We start from the raw sequence: 26,551 nt of genomic DNA on the forward strand, positions 1-26,551 counted from the left end.
ACCAGCTGGACCCTTATGGATGAAAGACTTGACTCATCTATTTCATGTAAACACGTGGTTTTGCTATTGTGATAAACAAAAATGATGTGCGAATGGAAGAAAATAATTTAATCTTATCATTAAATTCGGATCTGTTTGCCAAATCACGAATCACATAACCAAACTTAACTTATACAAGATAGAAGTTCTATTGAGTAAATTATAAGGATCCAAGTCTTGGTGTAACCAGACCATAAAGGCAATACAACAAATTTATGTATTCCAATACCAAAAAGCTTAGAGAATTCTTGCATCATATACGCAATCAGACATATCAGTCCTTATTAGGTCTACAGCATCCCCGATATCCAGGGGTTACGCTCACTTTCGCTCTCTACACCCCTGGAATATGACATAGCAAAATTGAAGGCTCAGTGTGCGCCACCTTGTTGATGAGACAAGAAGACTAGTTCGATCTTTTGATGTACATCAAAAGAATCTCGCTGTCAGGTAACGGTAAAAATTGACAGACTTTGAAGTTGGGCGTCTCTCCTTTGTAATCTTCAAAGGACAGGAATCAGCCTAGCGATTTGTCTTTTTTTTTTACCTGAGACCAATCAAACAGCTGTTTCGTGCCTTCAATTTTGCTTTGACATATTCCAGGGGTGTAGAGAGCGAAAGTTTGCGTAACCCCTGGATATCGAGGATGGGTCTACAGAGAATAGATACTGAAATAGGGAAGTGGAAGCTGAATTTTCTTTGTTCTGTTTTCGACCCGCCGTCATATACTATGTCTAAATATATTTTAGTCTGTAGACTGTACCAGTTTCGAGGGAACAACTCCACACGTCAGATAAATTTTATTCCGACGCGCGTCAGTTATTACAGAAATATTAATTTTACAATGCTTTAGATACTTACTGGACACTGCAACATTTCCATCGAAAACATTAAGGGAACAAAATGTTTAAAAAACAACATGTCTTTCTGAAAATTTGGCTACTTGCTTATCCGTCGGAGGCACGGTAGTCTAGTGGTAGGACGCCGGGCTCGTGACCGAAGGGTTGCGGGTTCAAGTCGCATCACGGTACTCTGTTGTATCTTCGAATAAGACACTTTACTCCGCTTGTTCCAGTCTACTCAGCTGTAAATGAGTGCGTGGTTGGGCACTGCTGGAATTGTTGAATGCTAGCTGTAAACACCTAAATGTAAGCACCGGCTGTATGCTCCCCTGGGAGTTGAGAAAGATATTGGCTGGTTACAAAGGCACATTATAGAAATTTAAACAATTTACCCCATGAAGAGATTTTCCGGCGCCTTCTAGGCAAAGATGTCAAGACATCTTTCATCCGTTATGGACTCTGAGGCCGTTTACCTTGATAGTGCTAAATATATATCAAAGGAAGCCAAATGTTGCTTTGATAAATGCAGGTAAAAGAAACAGAAAACATAGATATGCATACATTCGAAATAAATGTGTAAGCATGTCCCAATGTTATGCTAAAAATAAAGTCGAAGGTTTCATAAAAAGCTTTAGTCCATCGGAAATTTGAAACAGAGTTTTTGTTTTAATAAATTGCGAAACATTGACAATAATAATAATCTTTATATACAAAATAAAGTTAAGTAAAAATATAAAAAAGACTTTTATTTACCGTTACTAAATTTTTAACAAATGCAATGATTAACAAAATTGAGAATAAGTAACCATATTCTTAAGATTAAAACAGGTAGAGCTGAAAAAACAATTCTCGGCAACTTGTTCTATTAAAGAACTGTAACACACTAGAAGACGAAGTCCATTTTTTAGTGTACGTACAACTCTAGCATAAGGAAGATTGTTATTATCATGAGGAGGCTAGTGTGATGGAAAGGTATGTCTCGACTAGTCAGTTTGGTGTCGGAGATCGTATAAGCTCGAGACACGGACAGGACACGAGTTATAATTGTCTACCTTCTTAATTTGTTTTTTTATTTTAGAATGTACTTATACGGTGAGAACGTCATCCATGCTCAAGGGCATATATAGATTTCTTTTCAATCACTTCTGTATCAGTGCGATTGGCTTGTGTACAGCGTTACTATATATACATCCATGACACACCTGTATACTTGGGCGGGACAATTTTCGGAACTATTGGACCGTGACCGGGCCAGATTGACATAAACTAAAATAATAATATTGTTTATAATACAAATGCGCTGCACGATTTTCAGTGAAGGTTATTTGTGACTATATCGTATTACCAAAAGCACGAGACGATGATACCAGATAAGAGTTGCTCTTTGCAAACTGCCTAACGATTACTTGAATTGAACTTGTAGCTCCGGTCCCGTATCAGACCTGTTAGGGAGGCGTACCTATATATGATCACACGTAAAAGGATAAACTGTATGTGTGATTTGATCAATGTGGTGTGTACATGTGTTAAGCTGTATATGTATAGGGTATACAGACACCCAGTGACACTACCCAAAGGCAGGGTAGCGGTATTCTATTGGACACGGAGTAACATCGCAATTATCTAAGTAAGTATTTTTTTGAACCTCGACACATAGGTCTGAATGACATCGTGAAGTAATGTATTGTACTCTTAGCTTTGTAGTGTGTGGTATACTGTATTGGATATTGTTTTATGTTATACTGTGGCTGTATTGTATAGGTGCCCCTGGCCCTAAGAATCCCCCTACATTCACAGGGACCTGAGAATTAGTTTGAGCTATATTGGGACCTCAGAGTAATTTTATATGATTTAGAGGTTTAGATCGACTTTCGGTAAAAGAATCCCCCCCCCCTCCACAATGTTTATATATACTCGTATTTATACACTCGTTGTGGGTGGTATTTCTACAAATATAGCTGTTACAAATTCTCAGGTCCCTGTGCCTTGATCTAGTGTCGTAATCAGGTCCCCTATGATGAGTGATCCCTCAATGTCAGAACGAGTACTTTATATAAGACATCACAGGTATGCTGACAATACTTTGAAAAAAACTGTACCAAACTACAAGTTCAAGCATGAGTTCCTTAAACGCATACATCTTAAGAATAATAGGTAGAAACATCAAAGGGAGGGTAAGTATAGTTTGTATCATATACAGTGGCGGATACAGAGACATATATAGGGGAGTTTCCAAATTTCCAGGGGGGGGGNTGTATTTTAACAAAAAACCGCTGTATTTTAGCCGCATACTGTTCTACTTTATCACCAGGTCATAATATATGTACGTCAGATTATATTTGACAAGGCTGCGAACAGCATATACATCAACACGAAAGGGTATATCATTGTTAGAATTATTAAAGGCCTGAAGGTCGACTTCTGGAATACAATACCATTGACACCAGACTTCTATTGAAAGCACGGGGTGATATATAAGGCTCTTGTGTAGGTCTTCGTCGACAATCCGGTGAATTCACCAGAAACCAGTAATTTTATTGTGGGTTTTAAGCATTTCACACACGTCGAACGCACCTAGTCTGAAATTATTATATCATTATGTTCGTGTATTATGATGCTGGAATAAATTATCAAAGAGAAGATTATTGACCAAGACGGTAGCTGAAGTCAACATTATTGGCTTTTGTGAACATCACAGCATATTCACCAAGTAAAAAGTTCACAATTTGTTTTATTTTATAAACAGGAATTTAATTACTAAAGAGTTTTGGTATTTTCCAATTTTATGTTCAAAATTTGATAATCACTGGATTTTAACAAAATCCGGAGGTTGTACTCTGATACAAAAATTTCAGCCAATCAAAAGTATTTTAATTATAAATTTCTATAATAATTATATATGATATATATTCAGTACAGTCGTGAGAGTGTGGAAACAGTGCCTTCATCCCTTTTAATGTGTGGGTGTGACGGTGAAGGGTGTATGTGTAGTTCGCTTGTTATGGGTCCGTATTTGAAATGCCTCATCTTTGGTGCCGTACCTGATTAATTAAATTGACTGATCGATTGATTGATTGATTGATTGGTTGGTTGGTTTTACGTCCGTTTCCCTACCGAGTAGTTCGGTAACCCAGCAGACGGAAAAAGGATAGGAAAATGAGCAGAATGGATAAAGTATGTAGTGAAGGGATAGCAAAGGATGATAGAGGAGAGAAGGAGCCGTATATCTATAGTGCTGTACCGCGCACAAGTCACTTAAATACTTCAGCACCAGAATCATAATTCCCAAATACAGACTAACGTATACCCTACTCTCTGCAGATTGCGGGAAACAACAAGGTAAACATGTTTTTTCTCAAGGACGCAATTACTCATATCCGCAAGGATAGGCTGCGTCTACAAAGAGCTAGTAGTTTTTATGTAACAATGTAACATCCACACATGTTTGTATGGTGTTGCGTTACTCTTATTATGAGAAACTAAAAGAATGATGACGTGCTATGCGGCGCCACCCGATCACATGAGCACGATAACAAACCATAGAAAGTACGTTTGGATCTCGCTTTAGAAATACATCCTTAAAGCGGTTTTGTTTTAGCTTTTTACCAAAATTGATACGTCTTATCATATACAGCAGTATATGATTAAAACGGGATCATCTTGTTCTGATCAGTTATATAACATCGTTGATCATGATCAATGAGCAGATTAATTCATCCACCCCTGAAATTGCATAATGAACTATTCCAACCTTTGAGTGAGAAGGGGTTAAATGTGTCTTCTGGGGTGAATTAGTTAAGGACCGACAGTCATTCATTTCATCAACTAAGAAAAGCAGTCTACAAGTTGTACATCTTGCAATTATGATGGAGGATCATGAGACGTCGTGATATTACCGAGAAGACAGTCAACGTCATCAGAAATGTATGAAGAGCTGGCCAGAATACGCCCTTCATATAACGGAGATATCTGATCATAATAGGATCCGAAGTGAAAACACTTGTAAACACTTCGACATAACTGGGGTATAGTTAATATGTCGATGTATTCATAGTAAAGTTCAGCTGCAGAAATCGCAGCTAATTGTCCTATCAATTTATACTTTTAGTACTTTATACCATCGGTCATAGAGATACGGTGTCCAGTCCATTAAACACTTCATTCCAGGTTTATATTTTTGTTTAATAGGGTATGTCGTATGTAAGATGTAAGATATGGGTACTCTACCCGAGAGTGTAGAATAGGGATAAAAAAAGATATTTTACCGAGGCTTTAACACCAAATTCTTCCCCCGAGGGTAAAACATCCATATTCCAGATTCGGTAGACCTTGGGTATATCTCAAATTTGAAGTCCATGCAAGACCTTCAGAGCAAGCTTTCACAATACTTCTTGTGTTTTCGTGATTGTGTCACTTGCAATCGGTAAGGTTACCAGTCAAACGACGCTTTGAAGCGTTTTCAACGGAATACATGTACCTTTATACGCAGAGGTGAGAGAAAAGTGTATACAACAGGTCTATGTCGATATATTAAGAGCCCAATGATTGAAACAACCAGAGTATAGTATACTGTGTATCCACAATATATCGGTGTAACCGTAGTGCAATGTTTATACCGATGTTTTAATGTATAGTGCATGGGTTAAAACAATATTTATTGAGAGTTGAAGTGACAGCTGTTTGTTAAAATATTTTAACAGATTGCTGTTTTGGTCCTAATGAACATAATAACAAACAGCATTTGTACGAGACTTGCTGACATTCCGGAATGTCTTGTTCATGCAAACAATTATAACAACCCTTTGTATTAATAAAATATCTGAAACCATTTTTTTTTTTTTTGTATTTCAGAAAGAAATGTCTGACAACGGAGAAAATGGAGTCAAAACAAAGTCAATTAGGCGTGTTTTCTCTAGATTTTCTGAGAAGACGACCATGCACGCTGCACCCTATATTAACAGTGCCACGTACATTACCGCCAAAGTAATATGGGCGTTCTTATTGGTAGCTGGTATCGCTGCCATGACGCTCCATCTTTACTACCTCATCAATAATTTCTTATCGTGGCCAAAGAAAACGACGCTAACTCTAGGCTTCAGCAATCTGGAACTTCCTGCTGTGACTATTTGTAACGTAAACCCTATTCGGAACTCCCAGCTACACAATACCAACATAAGGCTACAACGTCTAGTGGAGAAAGTAGACCCCGATAATTTTTACGTAAGTTTGCTTTGAAGGTACATATTCATGAAAAAGAAAGAGCCGAACTAATCTGGGAGAGGCTTATATCGGGATACCGCTCATAATATCTACCCTTGAACTTTTTGTCCATGTCATATGATTAGAGCACAGAATCCAAGCTTTATCATGAGAAAATTTCATGAAAATGTGCCCTGATGTTTCTTTTTTATCGATGACACCCGCCATGTAAATCTATGCAAAATCCAATATCATGTCCTCAAAGTGAGTAACGGGGAAGTAACAACGAAACAACGAGCCATACTAATAAGCGCACTAAACATCGACATTCACATCACACAAGCAAACAGCATACTTCCAAATGAGACTAAAATGGAGAATTGCGATGGCTTTTGTTGTGCAGTCTCAAAAATCTTGAAATCTTCATTTAAATATATCAATTTTCATTTTCCTACGTGCACTCAAAATATCAGTGGGCTAGATGAAAACCACATGTATATATAGAAAACCTGGCAATGTCAATAGTCCTATATGCATAAACATTGAACTTTCTACGCTCGAGTTCACCTGAGGCTGCCATTGTGTAGAGTCTTTATGTATTGCTCACGATTCAGGCCACGGCCATTAGTTTTAACAGGTAAGTAGTAAATTTTACCCGAGTGTCGACCTACCTATTGCCCTTACACGAACCTCAAACATAGTTGTTCACTCAAACGTTTCAGATTTATACATGTCGACAGTATTGAGGAATAGCCATAGGTTGTTTGATAGGTGATACTACAATTAAACACTTTTAAACGCGACTCTGCCCCGCACACTTCTAAACGCGATGCTGCCCTACAATATTAAAGGTGATATATGTACTGTTCAAATCACTTTCAATGGTGATTCTGAAAATATAAATCCAATGCTCTGCTAAAAACATAATACTATGGAACTGTTCTTAATAGTTTTAAATCGGATGTGATACTATCCTTAATCATTTTAACTGTGATCTGTGATACAGGTTATCCAACCCGGGCAGTCCCCAATAAAATTTATATATACACATATCTCAAAGAAATAGCTCTGTATAAAATATGATAAATTATATCCAGGGATTGAAATATTATGTAATACAGACTTAAACCATTTTAACGTGGTGCTGCCCTCTAATATTTCTGATGATGTGCTGTTCTGAATAAGTTTACTGAACACGTTTAACTGCGGTACTGTCATAAATAACTTTAGCGTGATACTGTCCCGAACAACTTTAATGTCATATAGTCCCGAACATTTAAAAAAAAACACTGATTCGGTTTGTCCTGTACCGTGATCCCCCGATACTGTCCTTAACATTTCAAATCGTTATACTGTCCAAAATAATGTACCATTTGATACTGGCCTAGACCATTTTAAACTTGCTACTGTCTTAAAACTGCTTAGAGCAGCATCACGTGTAAAGCGTTTGATACTGTCCTTAATACCGTACGATTTAGTCTTCTCCTCAACATCGCAGATGAAATCAAAAGGTCTGATCTTCATCCTGAATGTTTGGGGGCCTTCAAGAAAAAAACTCCTCCCTAAACCTTCAAGCGTAAACCAAGAACACAGAAATGTATGATAGTGATTATATATATTTTCATATAAATGGTCGTACATCATTGTAAGTTAATTTACCTTACCCAAAAATCCATACATCATTGTACGTTTATTTACCTTACCAAATATACCATACATCATTGTACGTTTATATACCTTACCCAAAATACCATACATCATTGTAAGTTTATTTACCTTACCCAAAATACCATACATCATTGTACGTTTATATACCTTACCCAAAATACCATACATCATTGTAAGTTTATTTACCTTACCCATAATACCATACATCATTGTAAGTTAATTTACCTTACCCAAAATACCATACATCATTGTAAGTTTGTATACCTTACCTAAAATACCATACATCATCGTAAGTTTATTTACCTTACCCTAAATACCATACATCATTGTAAGTTAATTTAGCTTACCCAAAATACCATACCTCATTGTAAGTTTGTATACCTTACCTAAAATACCATACATCATCGTAAGTTTATTTACCTTACCCTAAATACCATACATCATTGTAAGTTAATATACCTTCCCCAAAATGCCATACTTCATTGTGCGTTTATTTACCTTACCAAAGATACCGTACATCGTTGTAAGTTTAAATACCTTACCCAAAACACCGTACATCATTGTCAGTTAATATACATCATTGTAAGTTTATTTACCTTACAAATAATACCATACATCATTGTAAGTTTGTATACCGTACCCAAAATACCATACATCATCGTAAGTTTATTTACCTTACCCTAAATACCATACATCATTGTAAGTTTATTTACCTTACCCAAAATACCATACCTCATTGTAAGTTTGTATACCTTACCCAAAATACCATACATCATCGTAAGTTCATTTACCTTACCCAAAATACCATACATCATTGTAAGTTAATATACCTTACCCAAAATACCATACTTCATTGTACGTTTATTTACCTTACCAAAGATACCGTACATCATTGTAAGTTTAAATACCTTACCCAAAATACCATACATCATTGTAAGTTTATTTACCTTACCAAAGATACCGTACATCGTTGTAAGTTTAAATACCTTACCCAAAATACCGTACATCATTGTCAGTTAATATACCTTACCCAAAATACCGTACATCATTGTCAGTTTATTTACCTTACCCAAAATACCATACATCACTGTAAGTTTAATTCCTTTTCCCAAAATACCATACATCATTGTAAGTTTATTTTCCTTACCCAAAATACCATACATCATTGTACGTTTATTTACCTTACCCAAAATACCATACATCATTGTAATTTAATTTACCTTACCCAAAATACCATACATCATTGCGGTTTATTTACCTTACCCAAAATACCATACATCATTGTAAGTTTATTTACCTTACCCAAAATTCCATGCATCATAGTCTGTTTATATCAGCACGTGCAATACCGTTTATCATTTAATTAAATATAAAAACGTGAAATATCTATATCATTATGATTATTGTATTTATTATCTAAACGTGAAATAGTACTCCATTGTCATTAAATGTAGATAAGAAATAAAATGTGACATAAACACTACGTGATCTATATAATATACACTATTACAGCTTCGCAGAAGGAAGCGTTTCCTGGACGCGTTTGACAATCAAAACCTGAGTTACTACGATGACGAGACAGACTATGACGAAATACAGGAAGAACTAGAACGACAAAACCTTGAGGATTACGACGAGTTTGAGGGTGTGAGAGACGCCATTGCCGAAATCAACCACAGATTTACTGAACTGTACATGGATGAAGACATGTAGGCAGAAGTATCTTGTTTTGCTAACTAACCCACTAACGAAACAACAGAAAGTATGTTTTCGGGAAATCTCACGTATACATAGAGCACCTTCCAAACAGCTTACTGTCGAACTTCATATAAAGTAGTTGGCAAAGCTATGCAATGCTCAACCTTATCCGCTACTCGGTGTGCACATGTAAAAATATAGTGCTTCTCTCCCCCATCTTTTTTCTCTTTCCTATTCTTTTTTTCTGTAATTTTAAAACAATGCCAGTGTCAACATGATAACACCATAATTACCAATATTAAAAGTCAAACCGATCATAGTGATGTCACTTTTATCTCGCAAGTTTTAACGTATGGATCAGTTCATCAGAACTGCTGTTAATTATTTGATAATCTAATTCTAGTATTTTTTACAAAGATGAGTTTGCTTGTGAATAGCACGTAAGATGATTTTTTTAAAAAAAATTTTTAGCCATCAAAGTCATTTTACCTAGCGTATTTTGTTTACGATCATATGAAATATGAATCTTTCAAAATTCTGTTTTGCATTTCATTGACATTTTCAGGCACATTTATTATTTTAACTTGTCTCACTAAATCGATATTATATTGAATGGCAGATTTTTTTTAAAAATTGCAATCAGCGGCTAATAGTCATAAACTGCAAGTAAACGGAAGTCATTCGGGAGTCTTTGTTATTTCGATTTAGCGTATAAAGGGAGCGGACATTATTTAATTTAAAGTCGCTATCAGTATAATACTTCAAGAGTCTTGTCTTTATACAGTGGGGTCCGGGAGGATATAGGGCACGACATCCACGCCATGTTAATTCGCTGTTCCTTCGGACAGTTCTCCTGCTTTCCCGAGTAAGTATCATACATATGTACAGAGACGGATTCCGTCTTTGCGTATTGCAGAGTTATCTTTTCTTGTGAGCAGGTATTGATTGCTACGTCATTGGTTTGTGAGAATAACGTCATCATTTTTTGAGAAAAACGACGTAATTTGCGCACACAAACCAATGACGTAACTTTAATCAATACCCGCTCACAAGAGAAACTCTGAAATACGCAAAGATGGCATATATTATTGTAATATATACGTCTCTGATCTGTAATACATGTTGTCTGACCTAATGCTATATGGTGTTATTAAAGTAATGTGTGCTTCATTTGAAATATCTTAGTTCATAATAATAATAATAATAATAAACTTTAATTATTGAGGATTAACAAAAAAAACTGATTTATCCAAAGGCTAATCTCCCTCAGGGTCCTCTATATTAGTAAAATGTGTTAGTTTTACATAGTATATCTTAAAACATTGTAATATAAATTACACATGAATGACATCTAAAATATAAGTTATGAGATTGCTGAAAATATTACATGCAATTCAATACATCAAATATCACAGAAAGCATAAATATCATGCCTTGAAGGTTTGATAATAGTTAAATGGCCGGAGCCTTACATACATATATGCTAATATAGCAAAGTATAAAAATTGCCAAGAAATTCGCTAATATAGCATAAATTAAAAACTGTTTTCTTTATCTAAAAGTATCTACATGAAGTTCAGAGTAGAAGGTGAATGTAGAACATGACGTATGTAAGGGGATATTGCAGAATTTACTTGTTTAAGAATATGGTGACGTTCTTCTCCGTGTTTCTTCGATGTAAATGAATTTTATTGGTTTATTTGATTTCAGAAACTTCACCTTGCACCGTTCCCAGCATTATGGTAACTGTTACACTTTAGATGCGAAGAAAATGATTGTTAAAGATTCGGGCCCAGCACTTGGTACGTACATGACCATCACTACTGCTATAGGTATGTCAATGTACAAAACAAGTTAGATATTCTCAATTATCTGATTTTGTAAAACAAAATCCTTGGTATCGTTACCTGTGTATTATTAATTTATCACAATCTCTCATAGATGTGGGTGTGTCCTGGAGTGGTGATAGGGTTACGATAGTCAATACCCGATGTTAGAGTTCCCATCAGTTTCCATTTTTATTTCTATTCCATCTCTTTCCAAATGTTTTGCTAATGCTCAGCACTGCAGTATTCAAACATTGTAATATATTATTAATGAACTGAACCACGTGCACATATTTGACGTGCATTGTCTCAAACTAAGCGACAACTGCTGCATACGAAAGAGAATAAAGCACATTGTGAGAGCATCTGGCGGTGTATCACATAGGTGTATTTCTATGACGTCATACTTGTAAAATCAATGAACACATCCCGATAGAAGTCAATGTTATAAGATGGAAAGTATATTTTTTAATTGTCTTATTTACGAATTGAAAATAAACACCAAATATTGATTTTGTACACAAAACCAGAGAGTTCTTAACCACAAATCACCGAGGTACCATACAGGCATATAATCATGTATACAAAAGGCTGTCCTGTGCAGACATTGTGTACAGATACAATTTACCAATGTCCCATATAGCTTTCATCATGAGTTTTCAAATAGGACAGGCTATCTGTTATTATCAGAGTGGAAGAAAAAGATTGTTTCTTTTATTTCAGTTATTTTTTAAAAAAAAGAGGGAATATTGTATAATCAACGCCAAACAAAAATATGGCGTATTTATATACATACAATGACATTAACTTTCACTTAATGTATTAACAGACAATTAAACAGAGTATGAAGAATTTTCTCTGGAATTAAATAATGAGGTTACAACGGCGCATGGGTCATAAAGTAAAAAAAATAATCCTTTACGGTCGTTCTAACGACGGGACATCATCTTCCCAAAATGTCTGTAGGTAATTATCAATCCTATTTTCTGACGTCCACCACTGTGAGTGTATATTACCAATATCATTTACTGACGTTCATTACTCATAGTGCTAAAACCAGTCCAATTATATCGTCTACTGCAAGCAGGGGTTCATTCTTGCCTTTTGTTACTTAGTACCACTTAGAAGTACAATGACAAACTTTTGGTTTCTTAATTTTTCATTTTTAGCAATAATTTAACTGATATGAACACCGTAATAAAGCTGGAAAGGTGCAGTTTTAGCCAAGTAGGTGTGAATCAAGTGACCAGATACCGACACTCGTTGCTGATTACAATCAGATGAAAGTGAAACTTATCGCTATAAACTTTGTTCCATCATTGCAGGTCTGACGCTTATGCTGTATATGGAGAACCACGAATACCTAGCGGGGATCACAGATGGTTACGGAGCAAGAGTGCACATACACGCCAAAGATACCGTCCCCTTCCCATACCAGTCTGGCTTCTTCGTGCAGACAGGACAGGAAACCACCATCGCTCTAAAACAGGTAGAAACACACACGAAAGCCTCCCCATAACCCTTCCAGAGTTGCGTCTTTGTTCGAAAAGGACTATAAATCACATCGCATTAAAATGTGTTCACTCACTCACCAGTACCCCTGTGCATTCCCTTACCAATGTTTTATATTTTATTTTTGGTTGTGTCTGGGAGAATAATGTGACCTAGTTTTGTGTTGCGTTACCGTGCCCAGGACAGTTGATGACATTTTAATAAGGTGGTACTTTACGTTGGCTCTTGAGTAGACCCATCATCTGTCGTTAACGTCTTCTTTAGTTGGTTTGGTTTGATTCAGTATTGTTTAACGTCCTATCAACAGCTATGGTCATTTAAGGACAGCCTCCCTCCCTTGCGTGCAAGATACATGCGTGTAGTGTATGTGTGTGTGTTTTGGGAGACTGCGATATGTTCGTGTTTGTCTCTTTGTACTAGCGCGGAACTGATGCTGACTTTATAGTGCTACCTCACTGAAACATACTGCCATACTCTGGTATGTCTCGGTCAGGGGACAGAACCCAAAGCCGTTCTCACAGGAGCGAACGCTCAACTAAAGGCCAAAAGCGAGGCATTGTCAAGGGAAACACTAGGAAGAAGAAAATTGTTTGGAAAGATAAGAACCAAAATTTAGTCGCCTCGTATGATCATGCAATGGGGGTAACAGGTACAATTCTTACGCCCTACCTGCAGGGACGGTCTTCTTTAGACCCAAGCTGTTGCTAGGACGTAAAACTCTGAACTAACAAACACTCTTTACATAATGCCTCTGAACGCTAGGACGTAAACATACTGCCTCCACACGCGAGGACGTAAACATAATGCCACCACACGCTAGGACGTAAACATACTGCCTCCACACCCTAGGACGTAAACATACTGCCTCTGAACGCTAGGACGTAAACATCATGCCTCCACACGCTAGGACGTAAACATAATGCCTCTGAACGTTAGGACGTAAACATAATGCCTCTGAACGCTAGGACGTAAACATACTGCCTCCACACGCTAGGACTTAAACATACTGCCTCCACACGCTAGGACGTAAACATACTGCCTTTGCACGCTAGGATGTAAACATACTGCCTCCACACGCTAGGACGTAAACATACTGCCTCCACACGCTAGGACGTAAACATACTGCCTCCACACGCTAGGACGTAAACATACTGCCTCCACACGCTAGGACGTAAACATACTGCCTCCACACGCTAGGACGTAAACATACTGCCTCCACACGCTAGGACGTAAACATACTGCCTCCACACGCTAGGACGTAAACATACTGCCTCCACACGCTAGGACGTAAACATACTGCCTCCACACGCTAGGACGTAAACATACTGCCTCCACACGCTAGGACGTAAACATACTGCCTCCACACGCTAGGACGTAAACATACTGCCTCCACACGCTAGGACGTAAACATACTGCCTCCACACGCTAGGACGTAAACATACTGCCTCCACACGCTAGGACGTAAACATACTGCCTCCACACGCTAGGACGTAAACATACTGCCTCCACACGCTAGGACGTAAACATACTGCCTCCACACGCTAGGACGTAAACATACTGCCTCCACACGCTAGGACGTAAACATACTGCCTCCACACGCTAGGACGTAAACATACTGCCTCCACACGCTAGGACGTAAACATACTGCCTCCACACGCTAGGACGTAAACATACTGCCTCCACACGCTAGGACGTAAACATACTGCCTCCACACGCTAGGACGTAAACATACTGCCTCCACACGCTAGGACGTAAACATACTGCCTCCACACGCTAGGACGTAAACATACTGCCTCCACACGCTAGGACGTAAACATACTGCCTCCACACGCTAGGACGTAAACATACTGCCTCCACACGCTAGGACGTAAACATACTGCCTCCACACGCTAGGACGTAAACATACTGCCTCCACACGCTAGGACGTAAACATACTGCCTCCACACGCTAGGACGTAAACATACTGCCTCCACACGCTAGGACGTAAACATACTGCCTCCACACGCTAGGACGTAAACATACTGCCTCCACACGCTAGGACGTAAACATACTGCCTCCACACGCTAGGACGTAAACATACTGCCTCCACACGCTAGGACGTAAACATACTGCCTCCACACGCTAGGACGTAAACATACTGCCTCCACACGCTAGGACGTAAACATACTGCCTCCACACGCTAGGACGTAAACATACTGCCTCCACACGCTAGGACGTAAACATACTGCCTCCACACGCTAGGACGTAAACATACTGCCTCCACACGCTAGGACGTAAACATACTGCCTCCACACGCTAGGACGTAAACATACTGCCTCCACACGCTAGGACGTAAACATACTGCCTCCACACGCTAGGACGTAAACATACTGCCTCCACACGCTAGGACGTAAACATACTGCCTCCACACGCTAGGACGTAAACATACTGCCTCCACACGCTAGGACGTAAACATACTGCCTCCACACGCTAGGACGTAAACATACTGCCTCCACACGCTAGGACGTAAACATACTGCCTCCACACGCTAGGACGTAAACATACTGCCTCCACACGCTAGGACGTAAACATACTGCCTCCAAACGCTAGGACGTAAACATACTGCCTCCACACGCTAGGACGTAAACATACTGCCTCCACACGCTAGGACGTAAACATACTGCCTCCACACGCTAGGACGTAAACATACTGCCTCCACACGCTAGGACGTAAACATACTGCCTCCACACGCTAGGACGTAAACATACTGCCTCCACACGCTAGGACGTAAACATACTGCCTCCACACGCTAGGACGTAAACATACTGCCTCCACACGCTAGGACGTAAACATACTGCCTCCACACGCTAGGACGTAAACATACTGCCTCCACACGCTAGGACGTAAACATACTGCCTCCACACGCTAGGACGTAAACATACTGCCTCCACACGCTAGGACGTAAACATACTGCCTCCACACGCTAGGACGTAAACATACTGCCTCCACACGCTAGGACGTAAACATACTGCCTCCACACGCTAGGACGTAAACATACTGCCTCCACACGCTAGGACGTAAACATACTGCCTCCACACGCTAGGACGTAAACATACTGCCTCCACACGCTAGGACGTAAACATACTGCCTCCACACGCTAGGACGTAAACATACTGCCTCCACACGCTAGGACGTAAACATACTGCCTCCACACGCTAGGACGTAAACATACTGCCTCCACACGCTAGGACGTAAACATACTGCCTCCACACGCTAGGACGTAAACATACTGCCTCCATACGCTAGGACGTAAACATACTGCCTCCACACGCTAGGACGTAAACATACTGCCTCCACACGCTAGAACGTAAAACTCTGATCTAACAAACAATCTTCACATACTGCCGAAACACGAAACCAAACTTTAACCACTCAACTTTTACCTGCCAGTTCACCTTCATGAAGTATTGCTCACCACCAGCATTTCCCGACCAGTTCATCTTCTGTACGCCACAATCACTATATTCCTACGATAAATAGCCATAGCCGGGCAGTTACGAAGTAATATTTTTTAGAAACACACGTCTTTATTTGTAAATCGTAAACATCTTAAACAGTGGGTTTTCCTGTTGCTGTAACCCGCCAATTTTTTGTGTTTATTTATTTTCGCACTTGCTCCTCCAATAGCATCATTATGAAGTTTGAATTCACGAAATATATAACCTCTTATAGTTAAATTTTTATCTTAATGAATATTCGATACGTATTGATGTCGTGCTTTGATTTGTTTGTTGGTTAACACGGGAAATGAATATCTCTTGAAAATCAGTTACCTTAGTGAATTCGAAAATAAATCATTTGACCGCTTTTTCTCCTTTAGAAATTTAGAGAGGCGCTTCAAGTTAAATCTCCAACAGAATTATTCGGAAAACAAGTAATTCCAAAAATGCCCTTAGTGTCAGTTAGGGCTGATATTACGCCATTGGTTGACTACCAGATAATGTTTCAAATATTTTTTTCATAGGAATTCTATCTATTAGTAAAGTAAACGATGACTAAGAAGTAAGCACGTTAGAAAGTCAGAAAAAAACGACACGTTTCGACAACATCTATAGGCATGTTGAAAGTTTATATCTTGTGGTATGCTAACCACTAAAAACACGAAGTAGGATAATTAATGCCTATTGATAAAAAAAATCCAATTTTGTTAATGCATAAAGCCGAACAAAATAGAAATTACTGCTGGATATGGTCATTTCAGACTTATCAGTGGTACTTAGGTAAACAAACCAGAGGTGTTCCGAAATACCTTTATAAATAAATACTTCGCGGAAAAATACCTTTCGGCTAATATTTCTCCTTTAAAGAAACAGTAATTCATGTAACCCAAGCCGGGATCACTTCCAGCTAGAATGTTACAATATTCGTTGATGATGTTTTATTGATGGATTCTATATTAGAAAATGAGATGTTTTAACATATCCAATACTTTTGATAAACAGACGAAGATAGAACGTATAACAAAACCACATGGCAACTGTGCAACGAGCCAGGAATTCAAAGATTTGTACAAGAAAGTTTATACAAGACAGGTAAGTAGTATGTCGGGATTAATACTAGACAGTAAGGTAATATGTCGGGGGTTTATACCAGACAGGTAAGTAGTATGTCGGGATTAATACTAGACAGTAAGGTAGTATGTCAGGGGTTTATACCAGACAGGTAAGTAGTATGTCGGAGGTTATACCAGACAGTAAGGTAATATGTCGGGGGTTTATACCAGACAGGTAAGTAGTATGTCGGGATTAATACTAGACAGTAAGGTAGTATGTCGGGGGTTATACCAGACAGGTAAGTAGTATGTCGGAGGTTATACTAGACAGTAAGGTAATATGTCGGGGTTTATACTAGACAGGTAGGTAGTATGTCGGGGGTTATACCAGACAGGTAAGTAGTATGTCGGGGTTTATACCAGACAGGTAGGCAGTATGTCGGGGGTTATACCAGACAGGTAAGTAGTATGTCGGGGTTTATACCAGACAGTTAGGTAGTATGTCGGGGTTTATAACATACAGGTAAGTAGTATGTCGGGGGTTATACCAGACAGGTAAGTAGTATGTCGGGGTTATACCAGACAGGTAGGTAGTATGACGGTGTTTATACCAGGCAGGTAGGTAGTATGTCGGGGTTGATACCAAACAGGTTGATAGTGGATGTGTCAAATTACATTTACTTTTGTTTTTTATCCTGTTTCGTCAGATCAACAACTTTCCTTCCTTTACGAGCGGAAAAAAGGGTTTAATTGAGGTCTTTATTCTGGTTATTGTAACTGGTCGATGTTTTGGTCTGTTTAGGTTTTGTGGTACCAGCTGGACGTGTTAACCCTATCCTTATCACGTCTGCCAATAACATTTTGCTCTGGCCATAGTGCTGTGAAACCTTTAACAATACTCCCATCTATTATTTACCGACAATATGTTCAAACAAACAAATTTCGTCGAGCCCGTGATATATCTCAGTATGTGAGATCCGGTTTTGGTCTATATTCCTGTTTTTTAACTACATGGGTTTCGTCGACCCGTACACTTGAGAATAATCGGCCACATTCGTTTCTTTAACTTTGTGACAATCGGGATAAGAGGTGTGTACACCATACCCACAATAGACGAATGTTCACGTGATATTAGAGCTTAATCATGCCGTCGGTGTTGCTTTACACAGACATATAATGCTTAACCTATACAAAAGTACTTAGAGGTCCTTCTGAACCGGTTTGGGTTTATATTGGGTATATCTCCGAAAATAAGGATAAAGTGTTCACCATGAATGCACTAGTTATGGGGGACACTGAAACATACCGTATTGATACATTACTTCTCACTATCAGTATATCTACTACTCAGATTACCACTAAAAACAACGCCGATGACTGTTCTTACTGTACAAAATGATTTAAATGTTCAAACCTGGGATAGGTTACCTTCCGTAGACAATGGCAGATGAGAAATCGTGCCGTAACACAACCTCAATCTTTATCTCGTATAAGACAATCACACCCCTGTACCCCGAATAAGACAACCCGACCCCTGTCTCCCGATTAATACAACCCCACCCCCTTACGCGATATAAAACAATCCCACCCCTGTACCCCGATTATTACAACCCCATCCCCTTACCCCGAATAATACAACCCCATCCCTGTACTCCGAATAAGACAACCCCACCCTTGTACCCCGAATAAAACAACCCCATCCCGGCCTGCCCCTTACCCCGATAATGACAAACCCACCGCTGTACCCCGAATAAGTCAATCCCAACCCTGTACCCTGAATAAGAAAATCCCCCCTTTACCCGAATAAGACAATCACACCTCTGTACCCCGAATAAGAAAACTCCCACCCCTGTACCCCGAATAAGACAACCACACCCCTGTACCTCGAATAAGACAACAACACCGTTTTAGCCCGAATAAGACAACTCCACCCTGTACCCCGAATAAGACAACCCCCACCCCTTACCCCGAATAAGACAACCCCACCCCTGTACCCCAAATAAGACAACCCCACCCCTTACCCCGAATAAGACAACCCCGACCCTGTACCCCGAATAAGACAACCACACCCCTTACCCCGAATAAGACAACCCCATCCCTGTACCCCAAATAAGACAACCCCACCCCTTACCCCGAATAAGACAACCACACCCCTGTACCCCGAATAAGACAACCACACCCCTGTACCTCGAATAAGACAACAACACCGTTGTAGCCCGAATAAGACAACTCCACCCCTGTACCCCGAATAAGACAACCCCACCCCTAACCCCGAATAAGACAACCCCACCCCTGTACCCGAATAAGACAACAACACCCCTGTACCCCGAATAAGACAACCCCCTCCCCTGTACCCCGGATAAGACAACCCAATCTCTGTACCCCGAATGAGACAACCCCAACCCTATGACCCGAATAAGACAACCCCCAGCCCTGTACTCCAAATAAGACAACCCCAACCCTATTACCCGAATAAGACAACCCCAATGTAATCCGAATAAGACAACCCCCAGCCCTGTACTCCGAATAAGACAACCCCAACCCTATACCCCGAATAAGACAACCACAATGTAATCCGAATAAGATAACCCCATGCTTGTAACCCGTATAAGACAACCCCACCCCTGTACTCCGAATAGGGCAATCCCCCTGTACCCCGAAAAAGACAACCCCACCCCAGTCCCCCGAATAAGACAATCCCATATACCCCTAATAAGATAACCCCACCCCTGTACCCCGAATACGCCAACAACCATCCTGTACCCCGAATAAGACAATCCCACTGTACCCCGAATAAGACAATCCCCCTGTACCCCAAATAAGACAACCTCCACCCTGTACCCCGAATGAGACAACCCTACCCCTATAACCCGAATAAGACAACCCCCAGCCCTGATACCGAATAAGACAATCCCCCTGTACCCCGAATAAGACAACTCCACCCATGTACCTCGAATAAGACAACCCACACCCCTGTACTCCGAATAGGACAATCCCCCTGTACCCCGAATAAGATAACCCCACCCCTGTACCCCGAATAAGACAACCCCCACCCCTTACCCCGAATAAGACTACCCTACCCCTGTACCCGAATGAGACAACAACACCCCTGTACCCCGAATAAGACATGCCCCTCCCCTGTACCCCGAATAAGACATGCCCCTCCCCTGTACCCCGAATAAGACAACTCCCTCCCCTGTACCCCAAATAAGACAACCCCCACCCTGTACCCCGAATGAGACAACCCCACCCCTATAACCCGAATAAGACAACCCCCAGCCCTGTACCCCGAATAAGACAACCCCCTCCCCTGTACCCCGGATAAGACAACCCAACCTCTGTACCCCGAATAAGACAACCCCCTCCCCTGTACCCCAAATAAGACAACCCCCACCCTGTACCCCGAATGAGACAACCCCAACCCTATGACCCGAATAAGACAACCCCCAGCCCTGTACTCCAAATAAGACAACCCCAACCCTATACCCCGAATAAGACAACCCCAATGTAATCCGAATAAGACAACCTCCAGCCCTGTACTCCGAATAAGACAACCCCAACCCTATCCCCCGAATAAGACAATCCCAATGTAATCCGAATAAGACAACCCCCAGCCCTGTACTCCGAATAAGACAACCCCAACCCTATCCCCCGAATAAGACAACCCCAATGTAATCCGAATAAGACAACCTCCAGCCCTGTACTCCGAATGAGACAACCCCTCCCCTGTACCCTGCATAAGACAACCCCCCCCCCTGTACCCCGAATACGCCAACAACCATCCTGTACCCCGAATAAGACAATCCCCCTGTACCCCGAATATGACAATCACCTGTACCCCAAATAAGACAACCCCCACCCTGTACCCCGAATGAGACCACTCCACCCCTATAACCCGAATAAGACAACCCCCAGCCCTGTCCCCCGAATAAGACAATCCCCATTTTAACCGAATAAGACAACCCCACCCATGTACCCCGAATAAGACAACCCACACCCCTGTACTCCGAATAGGATAATCCCCCTGTACCCCGAATAAGATAACCCCACCCCTGTACCCCGAATACGCCAACAACCATACTGTACCCCGAATAAGACAATCCCCCTGTACCCCGAATATGACAATCACCTGTACCCCAAATAAGACAACCCCCACCCTGTAACCCGGATGAGACAACTCCACCCCTATAACCCGAATAAGACAACCCCCAGCCCTGATACCGAATAAGACAATCCCCCTGTACCCCGAATAAGACAACCCCACCCCAGTACCCCGAATAAGACAATTCCATGTACCCCTAATAATATAACCCCACCCCTGTACCCCGAATACGCCAACAACCATCCTGTACCCCGAATATGACAATCCCACTGTACCTCGAATAAGACAATCCCCCTGTACCCCAAATAAGACACCCTCCCCCCTGTACCCCGAATGAGACAACCCCACCCCTATGACCCGAATAAGACAACCCCCAGCCCTGTACCCCAAATAAGACAACCCCCAGCCCTGTACCCCGAATAAGACAATCCCCCTTTTACCCGAATAAGACAATTCCATGTACCCCTAATAATATAACCCCACCCCTGTACCCCGAATACGCCAACAACCATACTGTACCCCGAATAAGACAATCCCCCTGTACCACAAATAAGACAACCTCCACCCTGTACCTCGAATGAGACAACCCCACCCCTATAACCCGAATAAGACAACCCCCAGCCCTGTACCCCGAATAAGACAACCCCCTCCCCTGTACCCCAAATAAGACAACCCCCACCCTGTACCCCGAATGAGACAACTCCACCCCTATGACCCGAATAAGACAACCCCCAGCCCTGTACACCAAATAAGACAACCCCCCACCCTGTACCCCGAATGAGACAACTCCACCCCTATAACCCGAATAAGACAACCCCCAGCCCTGTACCCCGAATATGACAACCCCCACCCCTGTACTCCGAATAGGACAACCCCCCTGTACCCCGAATAAGACAACCCCATCCCTTACCCCGAATAAGACAACCCCAAACCTGTACCCGAATGAGACAATAACACCCCTGTACCCCGAATAAGACAACCCCCAGCCCTGTACTCCGAATGAGACAACCCCTCCCCTGTACCCTGCATAAGACAACCCCCTCCCCTGTACCCCGAATACGCCAACAACCATCCTGTACCCCGAATATGACAATCCCACTGTACCTCGAATAAGACAATCCCCCTGTACCCCAAATAAGACAACCTCCACCCTGTACCCCGAATGAGACAACCCCACCCCTATAACCCGAATAAGACAATCCCTAGCCCTGAACCCCGAATAAGACAATCCCCCTTTTACCCCGAATAAGACAACTCCAACCCTGTACCCCGAATAAGACAACCCCCGCCCCTTACCCCGAATAAGACAACCTCAAACCTGTACCCGAATGAGACAACAACACCCCTGTACCCCGAATAAGACATGCCTCCCCCTGTACCCCGAATAAGACAACCCCCTCCCCTGTACCCCAAATAAGACAACCCCCACCCTGTACCCCGAATGAGACAACCCCACCCCTATAACCCGAATAAGACAACCCCCAGCCCTGTACCCCGAATAAGACAATCCCCATTTTAACCGAATAAGACAACTCCACCCATGTACCCCGAATAAGACAACCCACACCCCTGTACTCCGAATAGGACAATCCCCCTGTACCCCGAATAAGATAACCCCACCTCTGTACCCCGAATAAGACAACCCCCTCCCCTGTACCCCGGATAAGACAACCCAACCTCTGTACCCCGAATAAGACAACCCCCTCCCCTGTACCCCAAATAAAACAACCCCCACCCTGTACCCCGAATGAGACAACCCCAACCCTATGACCCGAATAAGACAACCCCCAGCCCTGTACTCCGAATAAGACAACCCCAACCCTATACCCCGAATAAGGCAACTCCAATGTAATCCGAATAAGATAACCCCACCCCTGTACGCCGAATAGGACAATCCCCCTGTACCCCGAATAAGACAACCCCCACCCCTGTACTCCGAATAGGACAATCCCCCTGTATCCCGAATAAGACACCCCACCCAACCCCGAATAAGACAACCCCACCCCTGTACCCGAATAAGACAACAACACCCCTGTACCCCGAATAAGACATGCCCCTCCCCTGTACCCCGAATAAGACAACCCCAACCCTATACCCCGAATAAGACAACTCCAATGTAATCCGAATAAGATAACCCCACCCCTGTACGCCGAATAGGACAATCCCCCTGTACCCCGAATAAGATAACCCCACCTCTGTACCCCGAATAAGACAACCCCCTCCCCTGTACCCCAAATAAAACAACCCCCACCCTGTACCCCGAATGAGACAACTCCACCCCTATAACCCGAATAAGACAACCCCCAGCCCTGTCCTCCGAATAAGACAACCCCAACCCTATACCCCGAATAAGACAATCACAATGTAATCCGAATAAGATAACCCCACCCCTGTACTCCGAATAGGACAATCCCCCTGTACCCCGAATAAGATAACCCCACCCCTGTATCCCGAATAAGACAACCCCCACCCCTTACCCCGAATAAGACAACCTCAAACCTGTCCCCGAATGAGACAACAACACCCCTGTACCCCGAATAAGACATGCCCCTCCCCTGTACCCCGAATAAGACAACCCCAACCCTATACCCCGAATAAGGCAACTCCAATGTAATCCGAATAAGATAACCCCCCCCCTGTACTCCGAATAGGACAATCCCCCTGTACCCCGAATAAGATAACCCCACCTCTGTACCCCGAATAAGACAACCCCCTCCCCTGTACCCCAAATAAGACAATCCCCTGTACCCCAAATAAGACAACCCCCACCCTGTCCCCCGAATAAGACAATCCCCCTTTTACCCGAATAAGACAATTCCATGTACCCCTAATAATATAACCCCACCCCTGTACCCCGAATACGCCAACAACCATACTGTACCCCGAATAAGACAATCCCCCTGTACCACAAATAAGACAACCTCCACCCTGTACCCCGAATGAGACAACCCCAACCCTATGACCCGAATAAGACAACCCCCAGCCCTGTACTCCGAATAAGACAATCCCCATTTTAACCGAATAAGACAACTCAACCCATGTACCCCGAATAAGACAACCCACACCCCTGTACTCCGAATAGGACAATCCCCCTGTATCCCGAATAAGACACCCCACCCAACCCCGAATAAGACAACCCCACCCCTGTACCCGAATAAGACAACAACACCCCTGTACCCCGAATAAGACAACCCCCTCCCCTGTACCCCGGATAAGACAACCCAACCCCTGTACCCCGAATAAGACAACCCCCTCCCCTGTACCCCGGATAAGACAACCCAACCCCTGTACCCCGAATAAGACAACCCCCTCCCCTGTACCCCGGATAAGACAACCCAACCCCTGTACCCCGAATAAGACAACCCCCACCCCTGTACTCCGAATAGGACAATCCCCCTGTACCCCGAATAAGATAACCCCACCTCTGTACCCCGAATAAGACAACCCCCTCCCCTGTACCCCAAATAAGACAATCCCCTGTACCCCAAATAAGACAACCCCACCCTGTACCCCGAATGAGACAACCCCACCCCTATAACCCGAATAAGACACCCCACCCCTGTATCCCCAATAAGACAACCCCAACCCCTGTCTCCCGAATAAGACAACCCCAACACTATACCCCGAATAAGACAATCCCCCTGTACCCAGAATAAGACACCCCCCTGTACTCCGAATACGCCAACAACCATACTGTACCCCGAATAAGAAGACCCCCACCCCTGTACCCCGAAAAAGACCATCTCCCTGTACCCCCAATAAGACACCCCACCCCTGTACCCCCAATAAGACACCCCACCCCTGTACCCCGAAAAAGACCATCTCCCTGTACCCCCAATAAGACACCCCACCCCCGTACCCCGAATAAGACAATCCCCCTGTACCCCGAATAAGACCACCCCCTCCCCTGTACCCCAAATAAGACACCCCACCCCTGTATCCCGAATAAGACACCCCACCCCTGTACCCCGAATAAGACAATCTCCCTGTACCCCGAATAAGACGACCCCCACCCCTGTACCCCGAATAAAACAACCTCACCTCTGTACCCCGAATGTGACAACCCCATCTCTGTACCCCAAATAAGACAATTTTCCTGTACCCCGAATAAGACGACCCCCACCCCTGTACCCCGAATAAAACAACCTCACCTCTGTACCCCGAATGTGACAACCCCATCTCTGTACCCCAAATAAGACAATCCCCCTGTAGCCCGAATAAGACAACCTCACCCCTTTTCCCAGAATATGACAACCCCACTCCTGTACTCCGAATAAGACAACCCCACCTCTGTAACCCGAATAAGACAGCCCCCACCCCGAATAAGACAACCCCACTACTGTATCCCGAATAAGACAACCCAAACAATGTTCCCGAATAAGACAACCCCAACACCTGTACCCCGAACAAGACAACGCCCCCCCCCCCCCCCCCCCNNNCCGTACCCGAATAAGACAACCCCCACCCCTGTGCCCCGAATAGGACAACAACCACCCTGAACCCCGAATAAGACAATCCCCCTGTACCCCGAACAAGACAATCCCCCTGTACCCCGAATAAGACAACCCAACTCCTGTACCCCTAATAAGACAACCCAACTCCTGTACCCCTAATAAGACAATCCCAGCCACTGTACACCGAATAAGATAACACCCATCCCTGTACCCCGAATAAGCCAACCCCACCCAAGTACCCCGAATAAGCCAACCCCACCCAAGTACCCCGAATAAGACAACCCCTGTACTCCGAATAAGACAACTCGACCCCAGAACCCCGAAAAAGACAATCCCCTTGTACCCCGAATAAGACAACCCCTACCAAGTACCCTGAATAGGACAAGCCCATGTATCCCGAATAAGACGACCCCGCCCCTGTACCCCAAATAAGACAATCCCACTGTACTCCGATTAAGACAACCCAACCCCAGTACCCTGAATAAGACAATTCCCTGTACCCCGAAAAGGATAACCGCACCCCTGTACCCCGAATAAGACAACAACCACCCTGTACCCCGAATAAGAAAATCCCACTGTACCCCGAATAAGACAATCCCCCTGTACCCCGAATAAGACAACCCCACCCCAGTACCTCGATCAAGACAATCCCCCTGTACCTCGAATAAGACAATCCCCCT

General features: G+C 42.5%; 1 protein-coding gene across 1 annotated transcript in view; it reads left to right on the forward strand.

Moving 5' to 3' along the window:
- The first annotated feature begins 1,921 nt into the window (after nt 1-1,921).
- Nucleotides 1,922-26,551, forward strand: part of LOC110457895 (amiloride-sensitive sodium channel subunit alpha-like) — a 32,281-nt gene continuing 7,651 nt past the window's right edge. Inside the window, exons 1-7 of the mRNA XM_021509349.1 lie at nt 1,922-2,508; nt 5,733-6,101; nt 9,261-9,457; nt 10,231-10,311; nt 11,157-11,248; nt 12,598-12,761; nt 17,266-17,355. Of these exons, the coding sequence (XP_021365024.1) occupies nt 5,739-6,101; nt 9,261-9,457; nt 10,231-10,311; nt 11,157-11,248; nt 12,598-12,761; nt 17,266-17,355 (987 nt within the window). The 5' untranslated portion in view covers nt 1,922-2,508; nt 5,733-5,738. The remainder of the gene's footprint in view (nt 2,509-5,732; nt 6,102-9,260; nt 9,458-10,230; nt 10,312-11,156; nt 11,249-12,597; nt 12,762-17,265; nt 17,356-26,551) is intronic.

The sequence above is a fragment of the Mizuhopecten yessoensis genome, unplaced genomic scaffold, assembly GCF_002113885.1.
Source record: "Mizuhopecten yessoensis strain PY_sf001 unplaced genomic scaffold, ASM211388v2 scaffold9369, whole genome shotgun sequence".
In the NCBI taxonomy this organism is placed as follows: domain Eukaryota; kingdom Metazoa; phylum Mollusca; class Bivalvia; order Pectinida; family Pectinidae; genus Mizuhopecten; species Mizuhopecten yessoensis.